The sequence below is a fragment of the Leopardus geoffroyi genome, chromosome A1, assembly GCF_018350155.1.
Source record: "Leopardus geoffroyi isolate Oge1 chromosome A1, O.geoffroyi_Oge1_pat1.0, whole genome shotgun sequence".
Taxonomy (NCBI): Eukaryota; Metazoa; Chordata; class Mammalia; order Carnivora; family Felidae; genus Leopardus; species Leopardus geoffroyi.
The window spans coordinates 19188713-19216675 of record NC_059326.1 but is presented as its reverse complement, the minus strand read 5'-3'; the positions used below and the strand labels follow the sequence as shown (position 1 = coordinate 19216675).

At 38.8% G+C, this 27963-nt stretch overlaps 1 protein-coding gene across 7 annotated transcripts in view; it reads left to right on the top strand.

Moving 5' to 3' along the window:
- The first annotated feature begins 15339 nt into the window (after positions 1 to 15339).
- Positions 15340 to 27963, top strand: part of LOC123596467 (phosphatidylinositol 3,4,5-trisphosphate 3-phosphatase TPTE2-like) — a 166816-nt gene continuing 154192 nt past the window's right edge. For 2 of the 7 annotated variants that reach the window (XM_045474976.1, XM_045474954.1), the window contains exons 1-4: positions 15340 to 15881; positions 16375 to 16463; positions 17270 to 17365; positions 20898 to 20936. In XM_045474976.1, coding sequence (XP_045330932.1) covers positions 17307 to 17365; positions 20898 to 20936 — 98 coding nt within the window. In that variant the 5' untranslated portion in view covers positions 15340 to 15881; positions 16375 to 16463; positions 17270 to 17306. The other 5 variants (XM_045474985.1, XM_045474959.1, XM_045474967.1 and 2 more) reach the window with 4 other exon arrangements.

Genomic DNA, 27963 nt, shown 5'->3' with positions numbered 1-27963 from the left:
CACCTAGCTATCTTTCTATCTATCTAGATTATAAAGAAAAGCAAGGGGGTTATGAACATAATGGTCAGATAGGTGGTACCCTCTATAAAAAGGCAAGAGAAATGGATCAAGGAGGAACCTCCAGCAGCTTCCCCAGGATGAGAAATGTTTTCATTCTGTGTGAAGTCCTGGGTTTATGGATGTTTATTTTATTGTTATGCTTCCTGACTTAAATGAATGTATTCATTGATCTAGTAATACTACTTTTGAGAATACCTCCTATGGAAACGAAACACCAACATATAAGGATATGCATTAAAAAGGGAGAAAGAAGGAAGAAAAGCTAAGGGGCACCTGGGTAGCTCAGTCGGTTAAGCGTCTGACTTCAGCTCGTGTCATGATCTCACAGTTTGTGAGTTCGAGCCCCACGTTGGGCTTGTGCGCTGACAGCTCAGAGCCCGGAGCCTGCTTTGGATTCTGTGTCTTCCGCTCTCTCTGTGCCGCTCCCCCACTTGTGCGCATGCACATGTGCGCTCTCTCTCAAAAATAAATAAATGAAAAACATTTAAAAACAGAAAGAAAAAAATAACAAAGAAATGAATACAGTTACTACATAAGGTCTGTATATACTCTACTTCTGAACTCTTATCTAAGTGTGATACTTAATGGTTTTTCATAAAGGCAAAATTTAATGATAACTATTAAGAGCATTATCATACAATATACTTCAACAAAAATTATGTTTAAAAATTTTTTAACTTCAAGCAATGGTATAACTTAAACATTGTTTGATATGAATAGATACATATACATGAATATAATGTGCATTATATTGCTAAAAGAATCTTGAATATGACAGAGTGGAGAAAGTCTGGTAGCAAACAAAAGAGGTAAATGAATTACAATGCTTTTATATGGGGATTCAAGAAACTTAAAGTTTAATATCATCCTTGCTCTATATTTTAAAAATGCAATGTCCTATAGTATTTCCTTCAGCCTATCACTTTAGTATGAACTGGTAACTGTTCCCCCGACAACATTTTATATAAAGAATGAATGTCACAAATCAAATGTGAGTATTTCTATTCATCAGTTTTTTGGGTTTGGTTTGTATTAATAGTGACACAAATAAATAATGGTATTATGGCCATGAATCTAATATTTGCAGCTAGATGAATAATTACATGACTCATTAAATTATAAAGGAAAAACAGTTGTATTTCTATATGCTAGCAAGAAACCATTGAGGGGTGCCCGGCTGATTCAGTCAAGGGAAACATGTGAGTTTTGATCCTGGGGTTGTGGGTTCGAGCCCCATGTTGGGTGTAGAGATTACTTAAAATAAAATCTTTAAAAAAAGAATTATTGAGAAATGAAATAAAAATTACCACTTGCAATATCATCAAATACATAAACTTGTTTAAGACACAAACCTATATAAATGGAGACGTATGTCATGTCGATGGAGTGGAAGATTCAAGTTTGTTAGTCTCTCCAAACTGGTCTCTGGATTGAACACAACTGCAATAATATCCAAGTGGCACTTTTTGTAGAAAATCATAAGCTGGTTCTAAAATTAATGTGGAAATGCAAAGCACTAAGATTACCCAAAACAATCTCAAAAAAGAAGAAAAGAGCTAGAAGATTATACTCTTTAAGACTTCCTATAATCAAGACAGTGTGGTATTGGCATATTAATAGACAAGCCAATGGAACAGAATAGAGTCCAGAAAGAGACCCATATATATAGATATAGATAGATCATTTTTGCCAATGGTGCTAAAGCAATTTAATGGGGGAAAAAAGTCTTTAAAACAAATGGTGCTATTGAAAGTGGATAAACATATGTAAAAGGAAAAAAATGAAACTTGAGGCCTACCTTACACTGTCCACAAAAATAAATTTGGGGCACCTGGGTGGCTCAGTAGGTTGAGCGTCCGACTTCAGCTCAGGTCATGATCTCACAGTTTGTGAGTTCAAGCCCCGTGTCGGGCTCTGTGCTGACAGCTCGGAGCCTGGACCCTGCTTCGGACTCTTTGTCTCCCTCTCTCTCTGCCCCTCCCCTGCTCATGCTCTCTCTCTCTGTCTCAAAAATAAATACAAATATTTTTTTTAAAAATTAAAATAAATAAATAAATAAATAAATAAATAAATAAATAAATAAATTTGAGATGGTACATATATCTAAGCCAATGTTTCTCAACCTTTTTTCATTATTACCTCATCCCCTTAGAAGGCTTTTAAAACATATTTCTTCCCTAATTACTCCCCACAGTGGCCAAAATGAAAAAGAATAGACTATTTTAGGGGTGCCTGGGGGGCTCAGTTGGTTAAGCATCAGACTTTGGCTCAGCTCATGATCTCATGGTTCGTGGGTTCAAGCCCTGCATCGGGCTCTGTGCTGACAGCTCAGTGCCTGGAGCCTCTTCAGATTCTGTGCCTCCCTCTCTCTCTGCCCCTCCCTCACTCACACTCTGTCTCTCTCTGTCTCTAAAAAAGGAATAAATGTTAAAAAAAATTTTTTTTTAAAAGACTATTTTAGTTTAGATTCTCACAGAAGTGAGCCCTGGAACAGGATTTAAAACACCAGTTGGGGAGTGGGAAAAGGAGAGGAGGAAGGCAAAACAGGGCAACAGATAAAGGATCTATTATCAAGCAAGTTGTCACTCTTGCCAACTGGGGCTTAACCCTACTGGGGAACTCCAAGGGCAAGTGTAGAAGAAGGAAAGGGGCCTCGAAGCATGATAATATTGGGTGTCTTCTTATAGGAAATGCAGGTATGGAGCCAGATTTAATTTTTGTTTGGAAAAAAATTAATGGGATGATTTTTGCATCTCAATGTTGTGGAGCAAATGTATGCTTTTTTAAAAAAATTATCATCCAGGGGTGCCCGGGTGGCTCAGCCAGTTGGGCGTCTGGCTTCGGCTCGGGTCATGATCTCACAGCTCATGGGTTTGAGCCCCACGTCGGGCTCTGTGCTGACAGCTCAGAGCCTGGAGCCTGCTTTGGATCCCATGTCTCCTTCTCTCTCTCTGCTTCTCCCCCACTCATGCTCTGTCTCTCTCAAAAATAAATAAACATTAAAAAAAATTATCATCCATTTAATCTTACAACTCTATGTATTGTTCATCCCCTTTGACAGAAAAAGAAACTGAAGTACAGAAAAGTTAATATTCATTTAGCAAGTTAGTTCAGAAGCAGGAGCCAGGGATGGAGAACCTTCTGGTATTATGAGGAATAATCTGGGTGTAAGAGATTTAAATACAATTCAGTGGCCTCTATACAAAAGAGAATATATTGACTTGTGTCACTGAGAAGTCTGGATAAGGACTGGCTTTACACAGCAGGGTTGTTAAGCTTGTCAGGATCTTCAATTTATCAACCTTTCCACCGACACCTTTGATCATCAGCAACTTCTTGTCTTAATTTTCTCCATCTGTGGTAGATTTCAAGGTTTATCACTTACCAGACATCACCTCCATCATGCCCCTTTCATCATTCCCACCTGGCAAAATCCCAACTCTGATTCTTCCAGATCCACCCTCTAAGAAGTGGTTCAGCTCTATTTGATAAAAGCACACCCACCAGGTGGCTCATGGTCACAACTAGTAACCTGTGCCAACACCACGTGAAAATCATTCACCCACTACCTCACTTACTACATTGATGTTAACTACCTTCAAGGTGCTAGGCACTGTTTTTAGCCCCTGTGAACCCAGCACAAAGCTTCCTGCCTCTGGAGCTCACATCATCCTCTCCTTAGTCACTTCCTCCTCCATCCTACTCAAGACCATTTCAAATATTCTCCACTTTCCTCAAATTTTTGTTCCCCGAGTAGATGGGCTGGAGCACCCACTTCACAGAAGAATCATAAACCATCAGATGGGAGCTTTTCATCAGCAAACCATCAATGAGACTCACATGCCAGCCCTTTCCTCTTTACTTCCTTATATTGGGAAAGTGGTGGCCCTCTGGGAGACCTTTCTTGTCCCTTCCTTTCTCCATCACACTGTTGTAACTTTCAGCTTGGTTCTCTGTCCTGCCCACTCACTGCCTGCCCCCTGCACCTGGCGCTCCACACGTGCCGTGCCTGGCCCTCAATGACCGGGAGAGTTTGTAAACCACAGGAGGGATCTCTGGAAGGAGGGCCTCGCCCAGCACGTCCTGGGGCGGGGCCAATGCCAGGATCCCTGCCTTATGGGCGCCCTCCTCTAGCTTCATGGTGGAGGTTTTCACAGACTTCCCTTGAGCGTACTGATCAGCACCACTGTCACTTCCACGACACAAGAATTGGGCACGTAACCTCCCAGATCAGAGTCAGGCAGGCTTTCTGGATGCCTGACGGTCCTATCAGCCTTCACCATCTGGAGGTGTTTGTTGTCACTGGAGCCCTTGGGGGCTCTTGCTCTTCCAGGCTTCAGCAGGTGCTCCAAAGCCTGCCCAGGGGCGGGAGCCCCTGGGAGTGGACCCCCAACGCTGGAATCCCAGGGACATAGGGAAATAAGGTAATAATATTGACTACTCTTTGTAGAACCCTCCTGAGCTTGGGTGAGCTGGGAACCTAAGGCCAAGATTTCATCTGTCGGTTAATACAAATGTGGTGAGACAGAGAACAAACCGGAGAGGTGCTTTAGACAGTACCAGAGTGGAGGGCTTGGCCTGTGGCCTTGCTGCTGTTGCCACATGGTGTTGGGGAACAGCCTCCTCCCACCCTGAGGGAAGTCAGGACTGGTCAGAAGGAAGCTGGGACCTCAGCCTTTGCCCCAGCCCCCCTTTGAGGGGTCCTATCCCGAACTTTCTTTGCAGGATGCATAACCAGCATGTGGAGGATCCATGTCAGGGCACAGTCCTGCTGGGGCTTGCTTCCAGGAAAGCTGATCTTCCGTGAATCTCCCTGGTGCCCAGTGAGGCCCCAGGTTTAAGACCAGAGACAAGGCTATGAACCCTGCAGACTTCAGGACTATGTCTCCTGTGGCTGTGATGACATTGGCAGCAGACAGGACTGGGGGTTGGGGGACCAACCGTGTACAAAGGCAGGAAGTCAGAGGCCAACGCCCTCATTCTTCATTGGATGCGTTCTGCACTTACAGAGGGCCTACCGTGCATCTGACGTGGTATCGGGTAGGATGTGTTGCTGTGTTTGTCTCTCCTGGGGGTAGATGGAAATGACGTGTTTTTTTGTTTTTAGAAGCTTTTATTGAGATAGAACTCCTACCCTATGATCCACCCTTTTAAAGTATGCAGTTCAATGGATTTTAGTATAGAGTTCCACATCATCATCACTCCAGAAACACCATGACTATTACTTATCTTCCCTAATCCTCCTCCCCTCTCTCCACCTCAGACCTAGGCAACCTCTAATCTACTTTCGTCTCTATTGGGGCACCTGGGTGGCTCAGTCGGTTGAGTGTCTGACTCCAGCTCAGGTCATCATCTCGGTTCGTTGAGTTCGAGCCCCGAGTTGGGTTCTGTGCTGATGGCTCAGAGCCTGGAGACTGCTTCAGATTCTGTATCTCACTCTTTCTGTGCCCCTATCCTGCTCATGCTCTCTCTCTCTCTCAAAAATAAACATTGAAAAAAAATTAAAAATAAATACTTACTGTCTCTATAGACATGCTTATTCTGGGCATTTCCTATACGTGGAATCTGACAACTTTTTGTCTTTTATGTATGGTTTCCTTCATGTAGCATGATGTTTTCAAGGTTCACCCAACTTGTAGCACATGTTGGTACTTCATTCCCTTTTATTGCTTAATAATATTACATTGTTTGGATATCCCACATTTTAAATAATCATTCATCAGTTGATCAACATTTGGACTGTTTCTACTTTTTGGCTATTAGAATTTTGCTATGAACATTCACATACAAGTCTTTGTGTGGATATATGTTTTCATTTCTTCTGGGTATATACCTAAGAATTGCTGGGTCATATGGTGGCTCTCTGTTTAACCTTTTGAGAAATGACCAAACTGTTTTCCAAGGTGGCTGCACCATTTTGCATTCCCACCAGCAACCTATGAGGGTTCCAGTTACTTCTGTCCTTATCAACACTTGTTAGTCTGTCTATCTTTATGATAGCCATCTAACTGTGCGGGGTGTTTTCTCCTTGTGGAAAAATGTGTTTTTAAGAGTTGTTTTCCCATTATAAGAATATTACAGGGAGAACTTTGAATAATTTGAAAAAATTACTTTTTTTGGAAAAATTAGTTCTAATATATTTGTCTTTCCAGACTTTACTATACATCTTGTTACATTATTTATATAATACATAGTTTTTGAAGTATGATTAAATGTTACTTTTTTTTTTTTACCTTTTAAACACATTTATGTGAACTCTTCCTACACATTACTTAAAAGAATTGATATTCTTGGAGGTGAATATAACATATTAACCATTCTAGTTTTCTTTGACATTTAGGTAGTTTTTAATATTTTGATATGAGAATTGCTTTACATTTTTTTGACCTAATTGTGTCTGCTTAAAAACTGTCTTATTCTAAAAAGAATCCAGCTTTTCCTGCGTTTCAGGAAAACCCAAGGTACAACCCATAGATGCTTTCTTTTTCTTCCGAGAGTCTCCTTAGGTGAGTCATCCACTGAAGCCGTTAGCTGTCAGTGTTGACTTCTCTGAGCTTCAAGCTTCAGTTGCTTGCTAAACATTCCCACCCTTGGTTTCCCACAAGTACCCCAAGCCTAAAACCTTCACAGCTGAACCCATTATCTTTCTCTACCAACTTGTTCTCCTTTCTTATTTCCAGTATCAGTAAGGAGCGCCCAGTCATCTAAGGAGGAAGCCAGGGAGCCATTTCCCCCTTCATCTTCCACATAACTAGTCATTCACAAGTTTTACAGAGTTTTTGGCTGTTATTTCTCCAGTCTGTGTCTCCTCTCAATTCTTACTACTACTCTGGGTTTTTCAGCATTCATCATCTCTCACCTAAGCTGTTGTTCCTCTTAAATTCTTTCCCTCACTATTGCTAGACAGCCTACCTAAAACAAAATGATCATGAAATGCCCTTGCTTAAAATCCTTCAGCTGACCCTGGATTGCCTACTAAAGTCTTTACTTTTTTGTTTGTTTTTATTTAAATTCCCATTAGTTGAGAGTTTTATATTAGTTCCAGGTGTACAATATAGTGATTCAACACTTCATACAACACCTGGTGCTCATCTCGACAAGTGCACTCCTTAATCCCCATCACCTATTTAACCCATCCACCACCCACCTCCCTTCTGATAAACATCAGTTTGTTCTCTACAGTAAGAGTCTGTTTCTTGGTTTGCCCCTTTCTCTTTTTTCCCCTTTCACTCATTTGCTTTGTTTCTTAAATTACACATATGAGTGAAATCATACAGTATTTGTCTTTCTCGGACTTATTTCACTTAGCATAATACTCTCTAGCTCCATCCATGTCATGGCAAAGGGCAAGATTGCATTCTTTTTTATGGCCGAGTAATAGGCTATTGTGGCGAGATATCTCTCTATATATATCTATAGCACATCTTCTTTATTCATTCATCAATCAGTGGGCACTTGGGCTATTTCCATAATTTGGCTATTGTAGATAATGCTGCTATAAACATCAGGGTGCATGTATCCTTTTGAATTGGTATTTTTGTATTCTTTGAGTAAATACCTAGTAGTGCAATTGCTGGATTGTATGATAGTTATATTTTTAACATTTTGAGGATCTCCATACTGTTTTCCAGAGTGACTGCACCAGTTTGCATTCCCACTAATAATGCCAGGGGCTTCTCCTTTCTCCACATCCTCACCAACACCTGTTATTGCCTGAGTTGTTAATTGTAGACATTCTGACAGGTGTGAGGTGACCTCTCATTGTAGTTTTGATTTGCATTTTCCTGATAAGTGTTGAGCATCTTTTCATGTGTCTGTTGGCCCTCTGTAGGTGGTCTTTGGAAAAATGTCTACTCATGACTTCTTCCTATTTTTAATTGTATTATTCATTTTTTTGGATGTTGAGTTGTGTCAGTTCTTTACATATTTTGGATACTAATCCTTTATCACATATGTAATTTGCAAATACCTTTTCCCATTCCGTAGGTTGCATTTTAGTTTTGTTGATTGTTTCCTTTGCTGTGCAGAAGGTTTTTATTTTGATGTAGCCCAATAGTTTATTTTTGCTTTTGTTTCCCTTGCCTCAGGAAATATATCTAGAAAGAAGTTGCTATGGCCTATGTCAAAGAATGTACTTTTTTTTTTAATTGAAGTATAGCTGACATACAATGTTACCTTAGTTTTGGGTGTACAACATATGATTGAACAAATCTATCCCTTGTGCTATTCTCCAAAATGTAGCTACCATCTGTCCTCATACAACAATATTACAATACCATTGACTATATTCCTTATGTTGTACCTTTTATCCCCATGACTTATTCATTCCATAACTGGAAGCCTGTCCCTCCCACTCCCCTTCAGTCATTTTGCCCATCCCCCCACTCTGGTAACCTCCCATCTGGTAACCATCAATTCGTTCTCTGTATTTATGGGTCTGTTTCTAAGATTTGTTTTTAAGATTCCACATATAAGTGAAATCATACGGTATTTGTCTATTTGTGTCTGACTTATTTCACTTAGCATAATACTCTCTGGGTTCATCCATGTTATAAATGACAAGATTTCATCCTTTTTTATGCATATGTGTATTATTAGCATTATTTACCATGGCCCAAATATGGAAGCAATCTAAATGTCCATCAACAGATGAATGCATAAAGAAGAGGTGGTACATATATGTGTGTGTGTGTGTGTGTGTGTGTGTGTATACATACATACATACATATATATATATACACACACATACATATGTTTATATGTTGCTATGGCTGGTGTCAAAGAAATTACTGCCTGTGTTCTCTTCTAGGAGTTTTATGGTTTCAGGTCTCACATTTAGGTCTTTAGTCCATTTTGAGTTTATTTTTGTGTATGGTGTAATAAAGTGGCCTAGTTTCATTCTTTTGCATGTTGCTGTCCAGTTTTGCCAACACCATTTGTTGAGGAGACTGTCTTTTCTCCAGTGTATATTCTTGCTTCCTTTGTCCTAGTTTAATTGACCCTTTAAGTGTTGGCTTATTTCTGGTCTCTCTATTCTGTTCCACTGATCTGTGTTCTATTTTTGTGTCAGTACCATACTGTTTTGATTACTACAGCTTTGTAGTATATCTCAAAATCTGAGATTGTGGTAACTCCAGCTTTGTTGCTGTTTCTCAAGATTCTCTTGCTATTCAAGGTCTTTTGGGTTCTATACACATTTTAGAATTCTTTGTTCTAGTTCTGTGAAAAATGCTGTTGGTATTTTAAGGGGGATTGCATTGAATCTATTGATTGCTTTGGGCAGTATGGACATTTTAACAAGATTAATTTTTTCAATTAGGGAGCATAGAATAACTTTCCATTTATTTATATCATCAGTTTTTTTAATCAATGTTTTATAGTTTTCAGAGTACATGTCTTCCATCTCCTTGGTGAAGTTTTTTACTATCTATTTATTGGTGCAATTGTAAATGGAATTGTTAATTTTCCTCATACTTCATTATTGTGCAGAAGCACAACCAATTTCTATGTATTTATTTTTGTATCCTAGTACTTTACTGTTCCTTTATTCAAATAGTTCTTTGGTGGAGTCTAGGATTTTTTATGTATAGTATTTATGTCATCTGCAAATAGTGACAGTTTAATGTCTTCCTTACCTATTTGGATGCCTATGAATAAAAGTGGTAAGAATGAACATCCTTCTCTTGTTCTTGATCTTAGAGGAAAAGCTGTTTTTCACATCTGAGTATGATTTTAGCTGTCGTTTTTCATATATGGCCTTCAATTTTTTATTTAAAAAAATTTTAATATTTATTTTTGAGAGAGAGAGAGAGAGATACAGAGTGTGAGTGGATGAAGGGAAGAGAGAGGGAGATACAGAATCCGAAGCAGGCTCCAGGCTCTGAGCTGTCAGTGCAGAGCCCAACAAGGGGCTCAAACTCATGAACTGCGAGATCATGACCTGAGCTGAAGCCAGACACTTAACTGATTGAGCCACCCACATACCCCTCATATATGGCCTTTATAATATTAAGGTATGTTTCCTCTAAACCCACTTTGTTGAGTTTTTATCATGAACAGAAGTTGGTACAGAAAAAGCATTTGACAAAATTCTATTGAGAAGACATGATTTTTATCCTTTGTTGATGTATATCATATTGATTTGTGAATATTGAACTATCCTTGCATTCCCAGAATAAATCGCACCTAATGGTGATGAATGATCTTTTTAATGTATTGCTGAATGCGGTTTGCTAATATTTTGTTGGGGATTATTGTATCTCTATCAGAGATATTGGCCTGCAGTTTACTTTTTTATACTGTCTTAGTATGGTTTTGATATCTGGAGAATGCTCATAGACTATTTTTGGATACTTTCCTTCTTTCTATTTCCTTTTGGATATATTGAGAATAGGTATTAACTCTTGTTTAAATGTTTGGTAGAATTCACCTGTGAATTCATCTGGTCCTAGACTTTTGTTGGCTGTGAATTTTTGGATTATTGACTCAATTCCATTGCTAGTAATTGGCCTGTTCAGATTTTATATTTCTTCCTGATTTAGTTTACAAGATTGTATGTGTCTAGGAATTTATCCATTTCTTCTAGGTTGTCTAATTTGTTGGTGTATAAAGTCTGTACTTCTTAATATGGTGTATGGGACTATTTTTAAAATGTCTGCTCTTCCCTGCTCTGCATGTTATGGGAGTAATAATGTTTACCGTTTTCCCTAAAGTCTGCATGCTGTTCAATGCTTCCATGTAATTGTTTTTTTTAGGATTTTTCTGTCTGGAGTTTTCTCACCACTTTCTTTCCTCCTGGCTTATTATTTACTGTCCTTCAAGTCCAAGAATCCTCTCCTTCAAAAAATCAGCTTGAAGTTCCAAAGCAGGTCAACAGCCCTTCTTCCTGTTCCAGGTAGTGTTGATGTCTTTCACTTCAAACACACTTTTAAACGTACTTCCTGAGCATAAAGTTTCTTCGATACCTATAGTCTTTTGATTTTTTTCTCCTTATAATTTCTATTAACTTCTGTTCATGAGGGTGGGATTCCTCACATGTTTCCTAGATTGTGTTAAGAGTTCGTATTTGACTATGGGGTGCCTGTGTGGCTCAGTTGGTTAAGCGTCCTACTTTGGCTCAGGTCACGATCCCATGGTTCATGAGTTTGAGCCCCATGTCAGGCTCTGTGCTGACAACTCAGAGCCTGGAGTCTGCTTTGGATTCTGTGTCCCTCTCTCTCTGCCTCTACCTTGCTCACGCTCTTTCTGTATCTCTCAAAAATACATAAACATTAAAAAAAAAAATTTTTTTAAAGAGCTCCTATTTGACTAAACTTTAGCTTTGGGAATCCTAAATTTAGCTGTCTAAATTGAGATGATTCGCCTTGGTTTGTGCTGAGTGCTAGGGATCACTACCAATCAAGAACCATTTCAATTTAATTGATTGGATTGACGTGGTAGACTGTGGTATAAATTCAAATTCCAGGAAGAGAGTAGAGCTAAAACATTAAGAAAGACTATTAAATTAAAATTATTAATATTTTTTAACGTTTATTTATTTTTGAGATAGAGACAGAGCATGAATGGGGGAGGGTCAGAGAGAGGGAGACACAGAATCCGAAACAGGCTCCATGCTCTGAGCTGTCAGCACAGAGCCTGACGTGGGGCTTGAACTCACGGACCGCGAGATCATGACCTGAGCCGAAGTCGGCCGCGCAACCGACTGAGCCACCCAGGCGCCCCAAATTATTAATATTTTTAAACCCAATGCCAATAGAGACAAACTGATATGCTTTTTGGTCACTCTGTCAGCATATAGATTTTTTCCAAGTTTTTCTTCTCAACTAAATATATAGCCAGTTGGGATGCCTGGATTTGTGTGCAGATCTTAGATTCAGCTTACCACTTTGTCAAAGTCAAATCCCATTACTTAGCTAAACAATAAAACTCTAGATTCCCAGGATTATGTTAGAGTTTTTCAAAGTCCTTTCTTCACATGCCATTTTATAACTTTCTTGCTTTCTCTTTCTCTCTCTTTCTCTCTCTTTCTCTCTCTTTCTCTCTCTCTCTCTCTCTCTTTCTCTCTCTCTCTCTCTCTCTCTCTCTCTCTCTCTCTTTCTCTCTCTCTCTCTCTCTCTCTCTCTCTCTCTCTCTCTCTCTCTCTCTCTCTCTCTCTCTCTCTTTCTCTCTCTTTCTCTCTCTTTCTCTCTCTTTCTCTCTCTCTTTCTCTCTCTTTCTCTCTCTCCCTCTCTCTCTCCCTCTCTCTCTCCCTCTCTCTCTCCTTCTCTCTCTCCCTCTCTCTCTCTCCCTCTCTCTCTCTCCCTCTCTCTCTCTCCCTCTCTCTCTCTCCCTCTCTCTCTCTCCCTCTCTCCCTCTCTCTCTCTCCCTTTCTCTCTCTCTTTCTCTCTCTCTTTCTCTTTCTCCCTCTCTCACCCCCCTCTCTCCCTCTCACCCCCCTCTCTCCCTCTCACCCCCCTCTCTCCCTCTCACCCCCCTCTCTCCCTCTCACCCCCCTCTCTCCCTCTCACCCCCCTCTCTCCCTCTCTCACCCCCCTCTCTCCCTCTCTCACCCCCCTCTCTCCCTCTCTCACCCCCCTCTCTCCCTCTCTCACCCCCCTCTCTCCCTCTCTCACCCCCCTCTCTCCCTCTCTCACCCCCTCTCTCCCTCTCTCACCCCCCACCTCCCGTCTCCCTCACACACCGTAACCCCCCTCTCCCTCACACACCGTCACCCTGTCTCTCTCCCTCCTTCGCCCTACCCCCATTTTGGTTAGGCTACTGTTTGCCCCACATCCTATTTGCCACTTCAGGCAGCCACAATGTTAACCAACAAAACTAGATTTTTTTTTGCTTGGCATACTTCCAGAGCATTCCAAGCTTCTGTCATTTACCACTTTACTTTCAGTAGCAGAGTGTGTATGTATGCATGTATGTATGTGTATGTTTATGTGCCTGTGATCACTTAGTAATTCCCTTGCTTTCTTTTGAATTTAGCAATGTATTTAAAAGTAAGTTTGGGGCACCTGGGTGGCTCAGTCGGTTGAGCGGCCAACTTCGGCTCAGGTCATGATCTCGCGGTCCGTGAGTTCGAGCCCCGCATCGGGCTCTCAGAGCCTGGAGCCTGTTTCGATTCTGTGTCTCCCTCTCTCTGACCCTCCCCCGTTCATGCTGTGTCTCTCTCTGTCTCAAAAACAAATAAACGTTAAAAAAATTTTTTTTTAAGTAAGTTTAGAAATAATGCCAGTGAAAATGCCAAAATAGGGATCTCCAAAAATTCTTCCTTTATAAAATTACCAAGAATACTGGCAAAAATGATCAGAATCGGGGTGCCTGGGTGACGCAGTCGGTTAAGCGTCCGACTTCAGCCAGGTCATGATCTCACGGTCCGGGAGTTCGAGCCCCGTGTCGGGCTCTGGGCTGATGGCTCAGAGCCTGGAGCCTGTTTCCGATTCTGTGTCTCCCTCTCTCTCTTCCCCTCCCCCGTTCATGCTCTGTCTCTCTCTGTCCCAAAAATAAATAAACGTTGAAATGTGAAAAAAAAAAAAATGATCAGAATCACCTTTTTCAGAACTCTAGAAATTAAAGGCTTTCAGCAATCTGGGGAGCATTTATTTAAGAACATAGGCTGTATTTTGGTAAGAATCATGAACTTTGTGGTATTCTAACTTGCACCATTCCCGTCACACTCTCCTCAGCTCTGTGGCAGCCTTGAAGACCAACATCCTGCAATCATGGAATAAACCAGCCACCTGAGGGCCAATGGAGGGGACAGAATGGGGTTAGAACTCCTTCAAAGGTCTATTCCCAGATAATGTCCTTATTTGATCTATCTAGTGGGTCCCGGCAAGACCCCACTCACAAGACTGTCTTCATTTTGCTTGACTTGGAGCTCCCCCAGCCTTTGCCCTGGGGACATTTGTTGAAGATAGTCAGTCAAAGACAACTGTTGAACATCATGGCTGCCTGAGGTACAGATAATAGTTGAGGCAAAAGAAAAAGTTGTGTTATGAGCTATCCATAGGGAGCTTTGAGAAGTTGAAACCTGTTCCTGGGACTCTAGAAGACCACCTGCATATCTAAGGCTGTACACGTGTCTACGATTTTGCAAACTTAAGAAAGACCTGGAAAGACCTAAAGCTCTCATCTCTGACCAAACTTGAGGCTCTGCACATAGAAGGAAATGTAGGTTTTGGTGGGATTGTAATCTGCCTGGCTGTGTGAAAAACATGCTCAAGCATGTACATGAAACTCCTTTGTCTCTACTAAGAGACTTACTGGTTCCAGGCATCTGAGGGAATCGCTGTCCTTTTATTAGCTGATCGTTATGCTAATCAAGCTGACTACACAAAATAGAGTGCAGAGAATTCCACACTCTGGAAAGAATAGAGACTTTCCACACTTTCCAAAGAATCAAAAAATTTCCACACTCTGCAAAGAATAGAGATTTTACAGAATTTTGAATTAGAAATTCCTAAATAGAATTCAGAAAAGTCACCAAAAAACCCAACAATAAACCCTGGGGAAAGGGAAAAATCTGATTTGCAGTTGTTATATTATTTTAAAAGCCCAATCTTCAATAAAATACTAAGACATGAAAAGAAACAAGGGCTGTGACCTTCAGAAGAGTTTCTTTGTCTCTTTTCCATCCTCCTATGTGAGACAAGAAGGCTAGAAGGGGCTAAGGTTGTCTTCTTGCCCTTTGCTTAGATCAGACAAGGCTCTGGTAGTTTCTCTTTAGGCTGGGTCTTTCTCACAGAGAACAGAATGCTCTGGGCGTATTTCAAACTGGTCTGGCCTCGAGGTCATCAATGTGACATTGAAGTCAGTGACCATGTTTTATTCATTTTTGTATCTTGCAAACTACTTCTAGAAATATTAAATAAATACAACCTTAATCTCATTTCCATGACTTCTACTGTGACTATTTATTCAGCATCAGAACATGTACCAACACAAACTTGTTAAACAGATCTTTCTTAATTATTTTTGTGGTAATTTTTATATTATAATTTTCATATAGAAAATTCTAATGTTTCATCTAGCTTTTTAAAAAAAATTTAATGTTTATTTTTGAGAGAGAGACAGACAGAGAGCAAGTGGGGGAGGGCAGAGAGAGAGAGACAGAGACAGAGACAGAGAGAGACAGAGACAGAGAGAGACACAGAATCTGAAGCAGGCTCCAGGCTCTGAGCTGTCAGCACAGAGCCTGACATAGGGCTCAAACTCACAAACTGTGAGATCATGACCTGAGCCAAAGTCGGCTGTTTAACCAACTGAGCCACCCAGGCTCTCCTCATCTAGAGTTTTAAAACTTTCTATATTTGTTTTTGTTTTTTGGCATTTGTTTCCACCTTCTCAGATTTACTCTACCAGGAAAATGGGTGTATTTTAAATTCACAAATAATATTTGATTGTTTCTTTTCAATCCCATGAAATGATAGTTTGTGGAAATAATTTTTGTCCTGGGTCCTGTGTCAACCTTGCATATTTTAGTCAAATTTTATATTAGAAAACATTTAGCTCTTTGATCATTCTCTTTCTTGCAAAATAAAAAGTATAAGGTGAGACAATCTTCTCTGAGATTATTATCCTGGGATCTTTGATCTTGGTACCCCCATCTTTAAGAAGAACAACATCTGTTTTTAAGACCCTATAGCCTAGAACCAAGTTCACTGTATTCCCCACCATACTACTACAATCTCAGAACTGCCTGGAATCAGTGTGGAACCAAGTTCAGTGTATTCCCCACTCTTCTACACTCTCAGGACCACCTGGAATCTGTTGTTTGGGGTTGCCATGGACACGGAGTTCTTATTCCAGTACTAGCTTGTTACCAGCACCAGGTAAAGACCTAAGGGTGGGAGGGTGTCTCTGGACAAAAGCATCCCATCCTCTGCCTTCTATGTTGGCTAATGTTGTCCTTCATCCTCAAAGACAGAAGAATGTCTTAGAGGGAGGGCTGAAGGTGGGGGGGAAAGGGGCAGGTGGGGGTCTTTGTGGCCATAGATGGCAAGTTTTGCCTTGTGCTCAGCAGTGGGGGATTAGTAAATGTTCACTTCTTCCCAGAGACCTTCCAGAAAGAACCTCCTCATCCCCAGGGAACCAGAGGTGGAGGGGATGTGAGATGGTGATGTGTGGGCAGGGATGGGGGTGTACTAGGCCAATATAGGACCAAAAAGCAGTAACCTTGTTGCTGGCCAGGAATTGGGACAAGATTTGACTTAACGGGCTTGGTTTGGGGAAATTAAAAAATCTTTAAAAGAAAAAGAAGTTACAGGCAGTATCCAGGAAATAATACTGATATTAGGATCTTGAGTAATATTTGCTTCCACTTAGGAAAAGTTGTATTCAAGTCCCAAGATCTGAGTCCTTCTGTGCTCCACCTCCCTTCTGCTGTGGCCCCTTGAAAGCAGCCCTACCTGTAGGTAAGCAGATCTGAGGTTTGCAGGGACAGAGGATCCTTAGATATGTGGCTCTGTCTTGGTCCACATTGGTTTTCCTGGCCACCTCTGGAAAAGAACTTTGGGATTCCTACTCCCACTGTCCATGAGGTGATACCTCTTGAAGATACAGCATTTACAGGTGGCTTGTTCTCAAGCCCAAAACTCAAAATAAAAATTTATGCCCCAATTGATTTATTTATGAAAAAAGTATTTTTCAGTTTGTTTTCATTTTTTTTTCTCTTTGCCAAGAATTTAGGGCCTTGTGGCACATTTCAGTCTGCCTATTTGGTAACTTGGCAATGTAATTGGCAATGTCTTATTCTCCAGTGACTTCTAGTTCCCTTGCATGCCACAAATCTGCTATGTGAAATGTTGAAGGACATATCTTTGCTTTACGACTCCTTTGATTTATGCTATGGAATGTTTTAGGATGGAATGTAAATTTGGTTTGAAATTCATTTTATTTCACTTGCTGGGTCCTATGTAGCAAGAGAGCAGTCTTTAAAGTGTTCTGTCTTTGAACTAAACTTAAATTTTATTGAACATTCAAAAAACTTTTTCTTCCATTCCTTGAACTAAAATAAAATACAGAATACATATTTCAGAGGAATGATAAAATTGTACAGTGTTGTAGATCTTATAAGTTGTAGATTCAAGACTTTAGAAAGGCCAATGCATACCTGGTAGGTTCTATGTGTGACTTCCTTCTTAACAGGGCAAGTATCCTATGTATTTTAAAAATCCTGAATATAAAAGTCATATGTGCTTTTCTTTTTTTTTTTTTTCAGATTAATTGTAGATTGTGGTTGTCCACAAGACAATACCATGCAGAGATTAAAGAGGAACCCTTTATATCTCTGGTTCATGCATCAAAGAAATAATAAGTAAGTAATAAGATGCAAATTTTACCAAATTTTAAGCACCATTCAAGGTTAATTGAATAAGGAATATATATACACCTTCTTTCATAATGAGTGTAAACTATACATAAATGAAATTCGGCAAACTCACAACTTAAAGACACTGTTTTATGCTTACAATTTCCTATACTACTACTGCTTAGACAGTATGCCAGTAACAATATGCTTATGCCAGTTACAGTCACTTTAAGCTTTCCCTCTAGGACAGCTGGATGCCCTTATGGGGGATGCTCTGTCCATGGCTGGTGGGGGATGACCATTTTGAGATGGTCATTGCAAGGGCTTCCATTGTCCCATTTCAATCAATACCTGAAACACTGTAAATTACCACAGGGAAGGTCACAAATTTTTATTAGCAATGAGTGGCTTATAAATCAGTATGGTGGATATTAGAAACATGACTATTCAAGATCTGTGAATTGGTTAAAATAAATAATAATTGTAACTATCTTGAAGGTTGAGGACCAATTGAAGTATTTGTGAAGCATGAGGACAATACCTGGCACTTAGTAAATACCATTTAAATGTTTGCTAGATGAAACATCACTTTTGTGATATTTTCTTTAATTTTGGGAAATTTATTTTAAAAATATGTGTATATATATATGTATATATATATGTATATATATGTATATACATATATATACATATATATACATATATATATACATATATATATATATATATATATATATATATATATATATATATATATTTTGTTAGTTATCTAGAGTCCAGGTGTTAGAGATCTGTTTTTATCCTTTATATCAACTGGTTTTTCTTTTGTGGTCTCTTCTGTTTTCTGGGGATTTCTCAACCTCCTCTTCCAACTATGGATTAACTTGCTTTCGCCATGTATCCAAATTACTGTTTATGCCATGAAGTGATTCTTTATTTCAACAATTTGACTTTTACATTTAAGATATCCTCTTGGGTTTTTCAATATGATTTCTTATTCTTATTTCATGTTACTAACATCTTCCCTTGTATCTTTAAGTGTATTTCTCATGTTTACTTAAAAATCTTGTTCATGAGAAAGAATGAAATATGGCCTTCTGTAGCAATGTGGATGGAACTGGAGAGTGTTATGCTAAGTGAAATAAGTCACACAGAGAAAGACAGATATGATATGTTTTCACTCTTATGTGGATCCTGAGAAACTTAACAGAAGACCATGGGGGAGGGGGAAGGAAAAAAAAGTTAGGGAGGGAGCTGAACCATAAAAGACTCTTAAAAACTGAGAACAATCTGAGGGTTGATGGGGGGTGGGAGGGAAGGGAGGGTGGGTGATGGGTATTGAGGAGGGCACTTGTTGGGATGAGCACTGGGTGTTGTATGGAAACCAACTTGACAATAAATTTCATGTTAAAAAAAAATCTTGTTCAGTATATTCCAATAGTTCTGTTTCAGATGGTATATGTTGTTCAGTTTGTTGTGTCTCTTTTTCAGTCGTACTCGTCAGGTATCTAACTATTTTGATTTGTGAGCTCCTATTCCTTGTGGCCATTGAGCCCTCTGACTGGTAAATTGTATTAGGGAAGGACTGAAGATTTGCTTGGGAAAATCTCAATCTGTGGCTGTTGTCTCAGCAAAATTATTAATAACATATCCTTTTTGCTTTCAAAAGTATCCTGGGTTGGGTGACGTTTTATATAGCAACTGTTGTTGAAAGCTAGGACCTAAGGTATGTTTTTCTCAGTAAATTTAACATGAAAGGAGGTGATAGCCTGGGGACAGAGACTCTGCATAATGGTGAAACACTGTGATCCAGGTAATTTATCTTGTCAGGATAGGCTACCTTTAAGGTCTTGGACAAAAGCAGCATTGGAGAAGGCAGACTTCTAGGTTGTTCACCTGGGACTTTTGGAGGTAAAAGGGTGGAAGAGTGAAGGCCCAAGGATTGCTCTTTAGCCCTTCCCTGTTTTCATCGGCGGACCTAATGCCAATGAAAAGTTTTTTTATCTTAGAGAGAGTGAGAGAAAGCATGTGAGTGGGGGAGAGGGATGGGGGAGGGAGAGAGAGAGACAGAGAGAGAGAAAATCTTAAGCAGTTTCCATGCTCAGTGCAGAGCCCAACAAAGGGCTTGATCCCACAAACCTGGGATCATGACCTGAACAAAATCAAGAATTACATGCTCAACTGACTGAACTATCCAGGTGCCATAATGCTACCCAAATTTTATCCTAACTACATCTGGGTAGTGGCTTCTGGTTTCTACTGAGAATGGCAGTTATTGTCTCCAAGCAACTCAGAGGAAAAGCAAGAAAACTTAAAAATTTCCCTCCCGCTAAGCCCCTCAAGACTGCCTGTATCAGACTTTTTCCTCAGCCTGTCCACCACAGGAGACAGCTCTCAGTCTTCTGGCTTCTCCCAGGGTTTCTGTTATTGTTAGTTTTTTAAATCCATACTTCAGTTTGACTTCTATAGTTTTGGGAGGAAGACTCTCCTATGGATAGGAATCCAAGATTTCCTGGAAATTATGGAAATTTAGTACTTTGAGAATCTTGAAGTGTTTTTGAAATTTATGATTTTTTTCCATGTTGTTTGTCACATTGGTATTTTTGGTATAACGTTTGGTGAAGAGGGCAGGCTGCCTAAAAACCAGTAATGTTTGTGATATGATGAACATACAGCATGATGTTATGACCTGGACAAATGTAAAGTGCATTTTCAATGTGTCTTATTTTACAGATGAGAAAATTAAATTGTAGAGAAATTAAGTTATCCAAGCCAGTGGTTTGGTGGTGAGGAGTCTTGACTTTGGATAATTTAACCAGATACCTTTTTGTAAAATGAATTGAGAGAAAAAGCAACCATTCTGAATACCTGTTTGTTTGTTTGTTTTGAGTGAGAGAGAGAAAGAGAGAGCATGGGGGAAAGGGGGAGAGAGAGAGAGGGAGAGAGAGAGAATCCCAAGCAGGCCCTGCACTGTCAGCACAGATCCCAATGCAGGCTCAATCTCATGGACCATGAGATTATGACCTGAGTTGAAATCAGGAGTCACTTAACCAACTAAGCCACCCAGGTGCCCCATTATTTAGGTAATTCTTGACCTACCTACTAGTTTCTTCTCTACCAAATGGTGATCCGGGACTAGTCCTTGAAACTGGAATATTTATTGTGGCATTTTCTTTATCTCTGTATCTTTTCATTAGTTATTATCTGGATCTCCCTCCCCATCCTTTTGCTCAGATCATTCCTATTTCCCAAACGGATTCCAGAATATGTGAATGGTTGACAAAATGGAGAAGAAAGGAGGTTTAATCACAAAAATTATACCTCCCTTAATTCTTTCCTTCTCTTTCCAGTGGGCAGACACACACACAGCCAAGAGGCTATCTCAGAGGTCTCATTGTTGTACCCTGACAATGTTTCTGTCATTTTGTCATGTTTCCTCATGATTTTACTTTTCATGTCATAAAATTCTGTCAGGAAGAAGAAACTGATTGCTTTCCAGAATGTCTGAATTTATTTTTTGTATGTTTTTACCCTTTAGCAGAATTATGGATTCCTCTGACAACAGTGATGACCATGGGTGAGTTGACTTGACTGATCTGAGTGCCGAAAGGTATTAGCATTGGTGGCAATAAGAGGTTTCCATGAGAGACTGTAAGCTTCTGTAAATAACTGTCTTTCTTTTGGGGTGTAAGTCGGGGGGATAAAAGGAAGAACATGTCAGAAGAGGGAGACTTCCTACTCATAGTTTATGACCCTTAGTAACCAGAAGCCAGAGTTTCTTAGGATACTCTCATAATATATGTGTGTGAGACTCTGCTAGAGTGGACCAGGTAAAGAGAGGATCGTATTATTTGAGCGAGAGGTGGCAGTGGACAGGTAACTGTGGAGCTCTCAGCAGAAAAGGATGGAGCTCATAGACCTTGGTCTGTCCCCTTTCCCTCCAGAGGTTTACAATCATCTAAAGCTGGTGTTTCAGATATAAACCCATCATTATATTTGAGGAAGCCCCTGACTCAAGCTTGCAGTTATTTGAACCAAACTCAGGAACAGAAGAGACTTACATGACACACGAAGAGTAAGGATACAGTAAAGAAACTTGATAATCAGGAAATAAGCTGAGAGGCTGTATACCTACAAAATGAAGCTATATTTTGAAGTAAATTCCACCTCAGTGCAGTTTCAGGAGAATTGAATTTAGCAGTAAAGAATTGTACTTGCCTTGATTTGTTAGGCTTTTTTGATTTGTTAAGCCAGAGATTTTCATTACTACTATTTAAAAAAAAAAAACAAACCCATTTCTAAGGAAAATGGAAATGCCAGTTTCCAAATAACTAATTTACAAATAGTTACAGGGAGTCTTCAATTTGTAAGCTGGTTGAATTCTAAAAAACAACAACAACAACAAAGCTAAGTTAAAACAGAAGTTTGGCTATGAAGCCACTGGGGTCTGATCATACACATTTTTAATTCTTTAGAGATGATCTAGATGAATTCATATCAGGAATCTCTAATGAAGCCACCAATGAAAGGTAAGGTATAATATATTGGGGGATGGTGAGAAATTCAGTCTCAGGCGTATCCATGGCAACATAGAATTTTCTGGACAGTGATCTAAAATAAAATTCGTTCTAAAAAGTTAGGGCTTTCTGTGAGTTAGGTCATGTTGACTATAAATTTTAGATTCAAGGGGTTTTTGTTCAGATAAATTGATCACCTCACTGCTGCATGTAGGAAATCTCTAATGATATTTTTTCATTCGTTGGTGTTTAAAGTAGCTAGACCAACTTTCTAGGCACAATGATGGTGATGAAGACATTGATTTACATCAATTTCAGATGAATTAGGAAAATCAGATTGAAGTCTTGGAGGAGGGGAGCTATTGACGAATCTCTTATTTGGGGGGAGATATGGCTTGTTCTGAGCTAGGAAGAAAATGGAGAACTATGGAAAGGTATCAAAATGTGTGGGAGGGAAAGGCATACAATAATTCATATAGAAAAGTACCATGTTTAAAAATTGTTTTTTCTATTTACCACACTTAAATGTTCTAGGTTGAAAATGTGAATATATCTTTTGAAATTTTATCAGTCTTTTAAAATAGAGAAATGAGGGCCACTGGTTAATCTTCAGTTATATTCCTGTCTCATTTTTGCTGGATGTATTATGATTCCCCATTTTGTGGATTTTTGTCTATGAGTAATGAGACTAATAGATGTGAACATGTTTTGCAGATTAAATTTTTGCTCATTGGAATTAGTTTTGACTTGTTTCTAAGTAATCTGACTAAGAATACTTGCTATTGCTGTGATCTGAAGGCATTTTTACTGTGTCCTCGAGCCAAGGAAAGAAGACATATTTCAAACCACATATGTCTGAACTGCACAAAGAGTCATGGGATTTTTCTGGCCATGTTATTCAACCATTTAATATTGTGTCAATGTTGAAGAATGAGGAGTGCTGAAGAGGAAATTAACTGGTCACTGTTGGAATTGTTTTACTGTCTAGACAAAGATTACATGGAACATAAAGGGCCAACTAATGACTACAAATACTTGAGATTATCCACAATTTTCCCTCTAAATTCTTTTAATTCCAGTATAAACATACAGCGTTACTAGTTTCAGGTATACAATATAGTGATTCAATAATTCTATCATTACTTAATGCCCATCCCGATAAGTGCACTCTTTAATCCCTTTCACCTATTTCACCTGACCCCCTCTTCCTGCCACAGGTAACCATGATTTTATTCTCTATTTAAGGGTTTCTTTTTTGGTTTGTCTCTTTTTTACTTTGTTCACTTGTTTTGCATCTTAAATCCCCCACACGAATGAAATCCTAGGGTATTTCTTCCTCTGACTATTTCACTTTGCATTATACCCTCTAGATCAATCCATATTGTTACAAATGACAAGATTTCATCCTTTTACATGGCTGAATAATATTCCAGTAGTGGGAGGAGAAGGGAAGGGGGAGAGAGAAAAGCAGGGCTTGAGCTCTCAAACCCTGAGATCACGACCTGAGTTGAAGTCTGATGCAGTTTTCTGCCCCATTTTTAATTTGATTATTTGTTTGGGCATGTTGAATTGTATACATTATTTACACATTTTGGATATTAACCCCCTATCGGATATATCCTAGATTGCCTTTTTGGTTTGTTGATGGGTTTTTTTGCTGTACAAAAATTTTTTTTATTTTTATTTTTTTTATTGTAGTGTAATTCCAGTAGTTTATTTTTTTCTTTTGTTTCTCTTGCCTGAGGACACATATTTCGAAAAATGTTGCTATGGCCAATGTCACAGAATTAGTGTCTGTGTTCTCCTCTAGAACTTTGATGCTTTGATCCCTTGTGAATTTATTTTTGTGAATGGTATAAGAAAGTGGTCCAGTTTCATTCTTTTGCATGTAGCTGCCCAGTTTTCCCATCACCATTTGTTGAAGAGACTGTCTTTTCCCCATTGTATATTCTTTCCCCTTTGTCAAAGATTAATTGACTATATAATTTTGGGTTTATTTTTGGCCTCTCTGTTCTGTTGATCTGTGTGTCCATTTTTGTCTGTTGATCTGTGTGTCTATACAGCTTTGCAGTATAACCTGAAATCTGGAGTTGTGATATCTCAAGTTTTGTTTTTCAGGATTGCTTTGACTATTGGGGGTTATTTGTAGCTCCATACAAATTTTAGGTTTGTTTGTTCTAGTTCTGTGAAAAATGTTATTGATATTTTAATAAAGATTGCATTAAATCTGTAAATTGCTTTGCATAATATAGACATTTTTAAAAGTTTATTTATTAAAAAATATATAGACATTTTTAACAATATGTTTTTCCTCCAAACCATGAGCGTAGAATATCTTTCATTTGTTTGTGTCCTTTTCAATTTGTTTTATCAGTGTTTTATAGTTTTCAGAGTACAGACCTTTTCATCTCTTAAGTTTATTCCTAGGTATCTTATGATTTTTGGTGCAATTGTAAATGGGACTATTCTCTTAATTTCTTTCTGCTGCTTCATTAATAGTATATAGATATGAAACAGATTTCTATATATTGATTTGTATCCTGTGACTTTACTGAATTTATAAGTTCTAGTATTTTCTTGTTGGAATCTTCAGGGTTTTCTCTATATAGTATCATGTCATCTGCAAATAGAGTTTTACCTCTTCCTTACCAATTTGGATGCCGTTTCTTTCTTTTTGTTGTCTGATGGCTGTGGGTAGGACTTGCAACACTGTGTTGAATAAAAGTGGTGAGCGTGGACATCCTTGTCTTATTCTTAACCTCAGGGGAAAAAGTCTGTTTTTTACCATTGAGTATGATGTTTGCTGTGGGTTTTCATATACAGCCTTTATTATGTTGAGGTATGTTGCCTCTAAACCTACTCTGTTGAGGGTTTTTAATCATGAACAGATGCTGTACTTTGCCAAATGCGTTTTCTGCACCTATGGAAATGATCATATTATTGTTATCCTTTCTTTTACTAATGTGATGTTTCACGTTGATCGGTTTGCAAATATTGAACCGCCCTTTCGTTGTGGGAATAAATCCCACTTGATTGTTGAATGATTTTTTCATGTATTGTTGGATTTGATTTGCTAGTATTTTGTTAAGGATTTTTGCATCTATGTTCATCAGAGATATTGACCTGCGGTTCTCATTATTTGTGGTGTCTTTATCTGATTTTTGGTATCAGGGTAATACTGGCCTCATAGAATGAATTTGGAAGTTTTTCTTTATTTTCAGTTTTTTGGAATAGTTTGAGAAGAAGGGGTATTCAGTCTGCTTTAACTGGTAGAATTCTCCTGTGAAGCTCTCTGGTCCTGGACTTTGGTTTGTTGGGAGTTTTTTGATCGCTGATTCAATTTCATTGTTGGCAATCAGTCTGTTCAAGTTTTCTATTTTTTCCTGCTTCAGTTTTGGTAGGTTATATGTTTCTAGAAATTTATCCATCTTTTGGGGGTTATCCAGTTTGTCAGCATATAATTTTTCATAATAATCTCTTACAATTGTTTGTGTTTCTATGGTGGTTATTTCTCCTCTTTCATTTGTGATTTTGTTTATTTGTGCTTCCTTTTTTTTTCTTTTGATTAGTCTGGCTAGAGGTTTATCAGTTTTGTTGATCTTTTCAAAGAACCAGCTCCTGGTTTCATTGATCTGTTCAATTTTTAGTTTCTATATCATTTATTTCCTCTTTTTATTATTTTCTCCTGGTTTGGGGTTTTATTTGCTCTTTTTTCTCCTAGCTCCTTTAGGTGTAATGTTAAGTTGTTTGAGATTTTTCTTGCTTCTTGAGGTAGAACCATATTGCTATAAGTATCCCTCTTACAATTGCTTTTGTTGCATCCGGAAATTTTGACTCATTGTATTTTCACTTCCATTGGTCTTCATGTATTTTTCTAATTTGATTTCCTCTTTGACTTCTTGGTTGACCCATTCATTATTTAGTGGCATGTTATTTAACCTCCATGAATTTGTGCTCTTTCTAATTTTTTTCTTGTGATTGACTTCTAGTTTCATAGTGTTGTGGTCAGAAAAGATGCATACCATGACTTCGGTATTTTCTAATTTGTTGACTAGTTTTGTGGCCTAATATGTGGTTTATCCTGGAGAATGTTTCATGTGCACCTGAAAAGAATATGTATTCTGCTGTTTTAGAATGGGATATTCTGAATATATCTGTTAAATCCATCTGGTGCAGTATGTCGTTCAAAGCCACTATTTCCTCATTAATTTTTTTGATTGGATGATTTGTCCATTGATATAAGTGGGTGTTAAAGTCCCTTACTATTGTTGTATTAGTATCAATTGGTTCCTTTATGTTCGCTATTAACTATTTTATATATTTGGATGCTTTCATGTTTGGTACATAAATATTTACAATTGTTATATTTTCTCTTTAGACTGTTCCTGTTATGATTATGTAGTGTCCTTCTTTGTATCTTGTTACAGTCTGTGTTTTAAAGTCTATTCCTAGACTGTCTCTTCAACAAATGGTGTTGGGAAGATTGGACAGCATCATGCAAAAGAATGAAAATGGACCACTTTCTTACACCATTCACAAAAAATAAATTCAAAATGGATTAAGGACCTAGATGTGAGACCCGAAACCTATAAAAGTCCTAGAAGAGAATACAGGTAGTAACTTAATTAACATTAGCCATAGCAACATTTTTCTAGATATGTCTCCTGAGGCAAGGGAAACAAAAACAAAAATTCACTGTGGGAATACATCAAAATAGAAAGCTTCTGCACAGCAAAGGAAAACAGTCAACAAAACTAAAAGGCAGCCTATGGAATGGGAGAAGATATTTGCAAATGATATATGTGATAAAGGGTTAGTCTCCAAAATATATAAATAACTGATACAACTCAACACCCAAAAAACAATCCAATTGAAAAATGGGCAGGAGTGCCTGAGTGGGTCAGTATGTTAAGTATCCAACTCTTGATTCCGGCTCAGGTCATGATCTCCTGGTTTGTGAGATTGAGCTCTGTGTTGGGCTCTGTGCTGACGGTGGAGTCTGCTTGGGATTCTCTCTGCCTCTCCTCTGCTTGCTCTTGCCCTTTGTCCCTCTCTCAAAATAAATAAACATTTAAAAAACAAAAATAAAAAAGGTAGAAGACAGGAATGGTAATTTTCCAAAAAAGACCTATAGATGGCCAGCAGACATATGAAAAGATGCTCAACATTATTCATCAGGAAAATGCAAATCAGCACCATGATGAGATACCACCTCACACCTATCAGAGTGGCTAAAATCAACAACACAAGAAACAATCAGGTGTTGGTAAGAATGTAGAGAAAGGGGAACCTTCTTGCATGGTAGATGGGAATGCATACTGGTGTAGCCACTCTGGAAAACAGTATGGAGGTTCTGCAAAAGGTATAACTACCATATGATCCAGCAATTGCACTACTAGGTATTTACCCAAAGAATACAAAAATACCAATTCGAAGAGATACATGCATCCTGATATTTATAGCAACATTATTTATAATAGCCAAGATATGGAAGCAGCCCAAGTATCCATAGATTGATGAATGGATAGAGTGTGTGTGTGTGTGTGTGTGTGTGTGTGTGTGTGTGTGTGTGTGGTGTTGGAATATTACTTGGCCATCAAAAAGAATGCAATCTTGCCATTTGTAACAACATGGAAGGAGCTAGAGAGTATTATGCTAAGTGAGATAAGTCAGTTAGAGAAAGATAAATACCATATGATCTCACTCATATATGGAATTTAAGAAACAAAACAAATGAGCAAAGGGGGGAAAAAGAGAAGCCAAGAAACAGACTCTTGACAGAACAAACTGATGGTTACCAGATGGGAGGTGGGGGTGGGTGGGTTAAATAGGTAGTGGGGATTAAGGAGTGCACTTTTAAACAAAAATTTTTTTATGTTTTTTTTTTTTTTTTTTTTTTTTTTTTGAGAGACAGAGCATAAGCAGGGTAGGGGCAGAGAGAGAGGGAGACACAGACTCTGAAGCAGGCTCCAGGCTCTGAGCTGTCAGCACAGATGCCAGTGTGGGGCTCAAACTCCTGAATCTTGAGATCATGACCTGAGCCAAAGTCAGCCACTTAACCAACAGAGCCACCCAGGCATCCCAGGG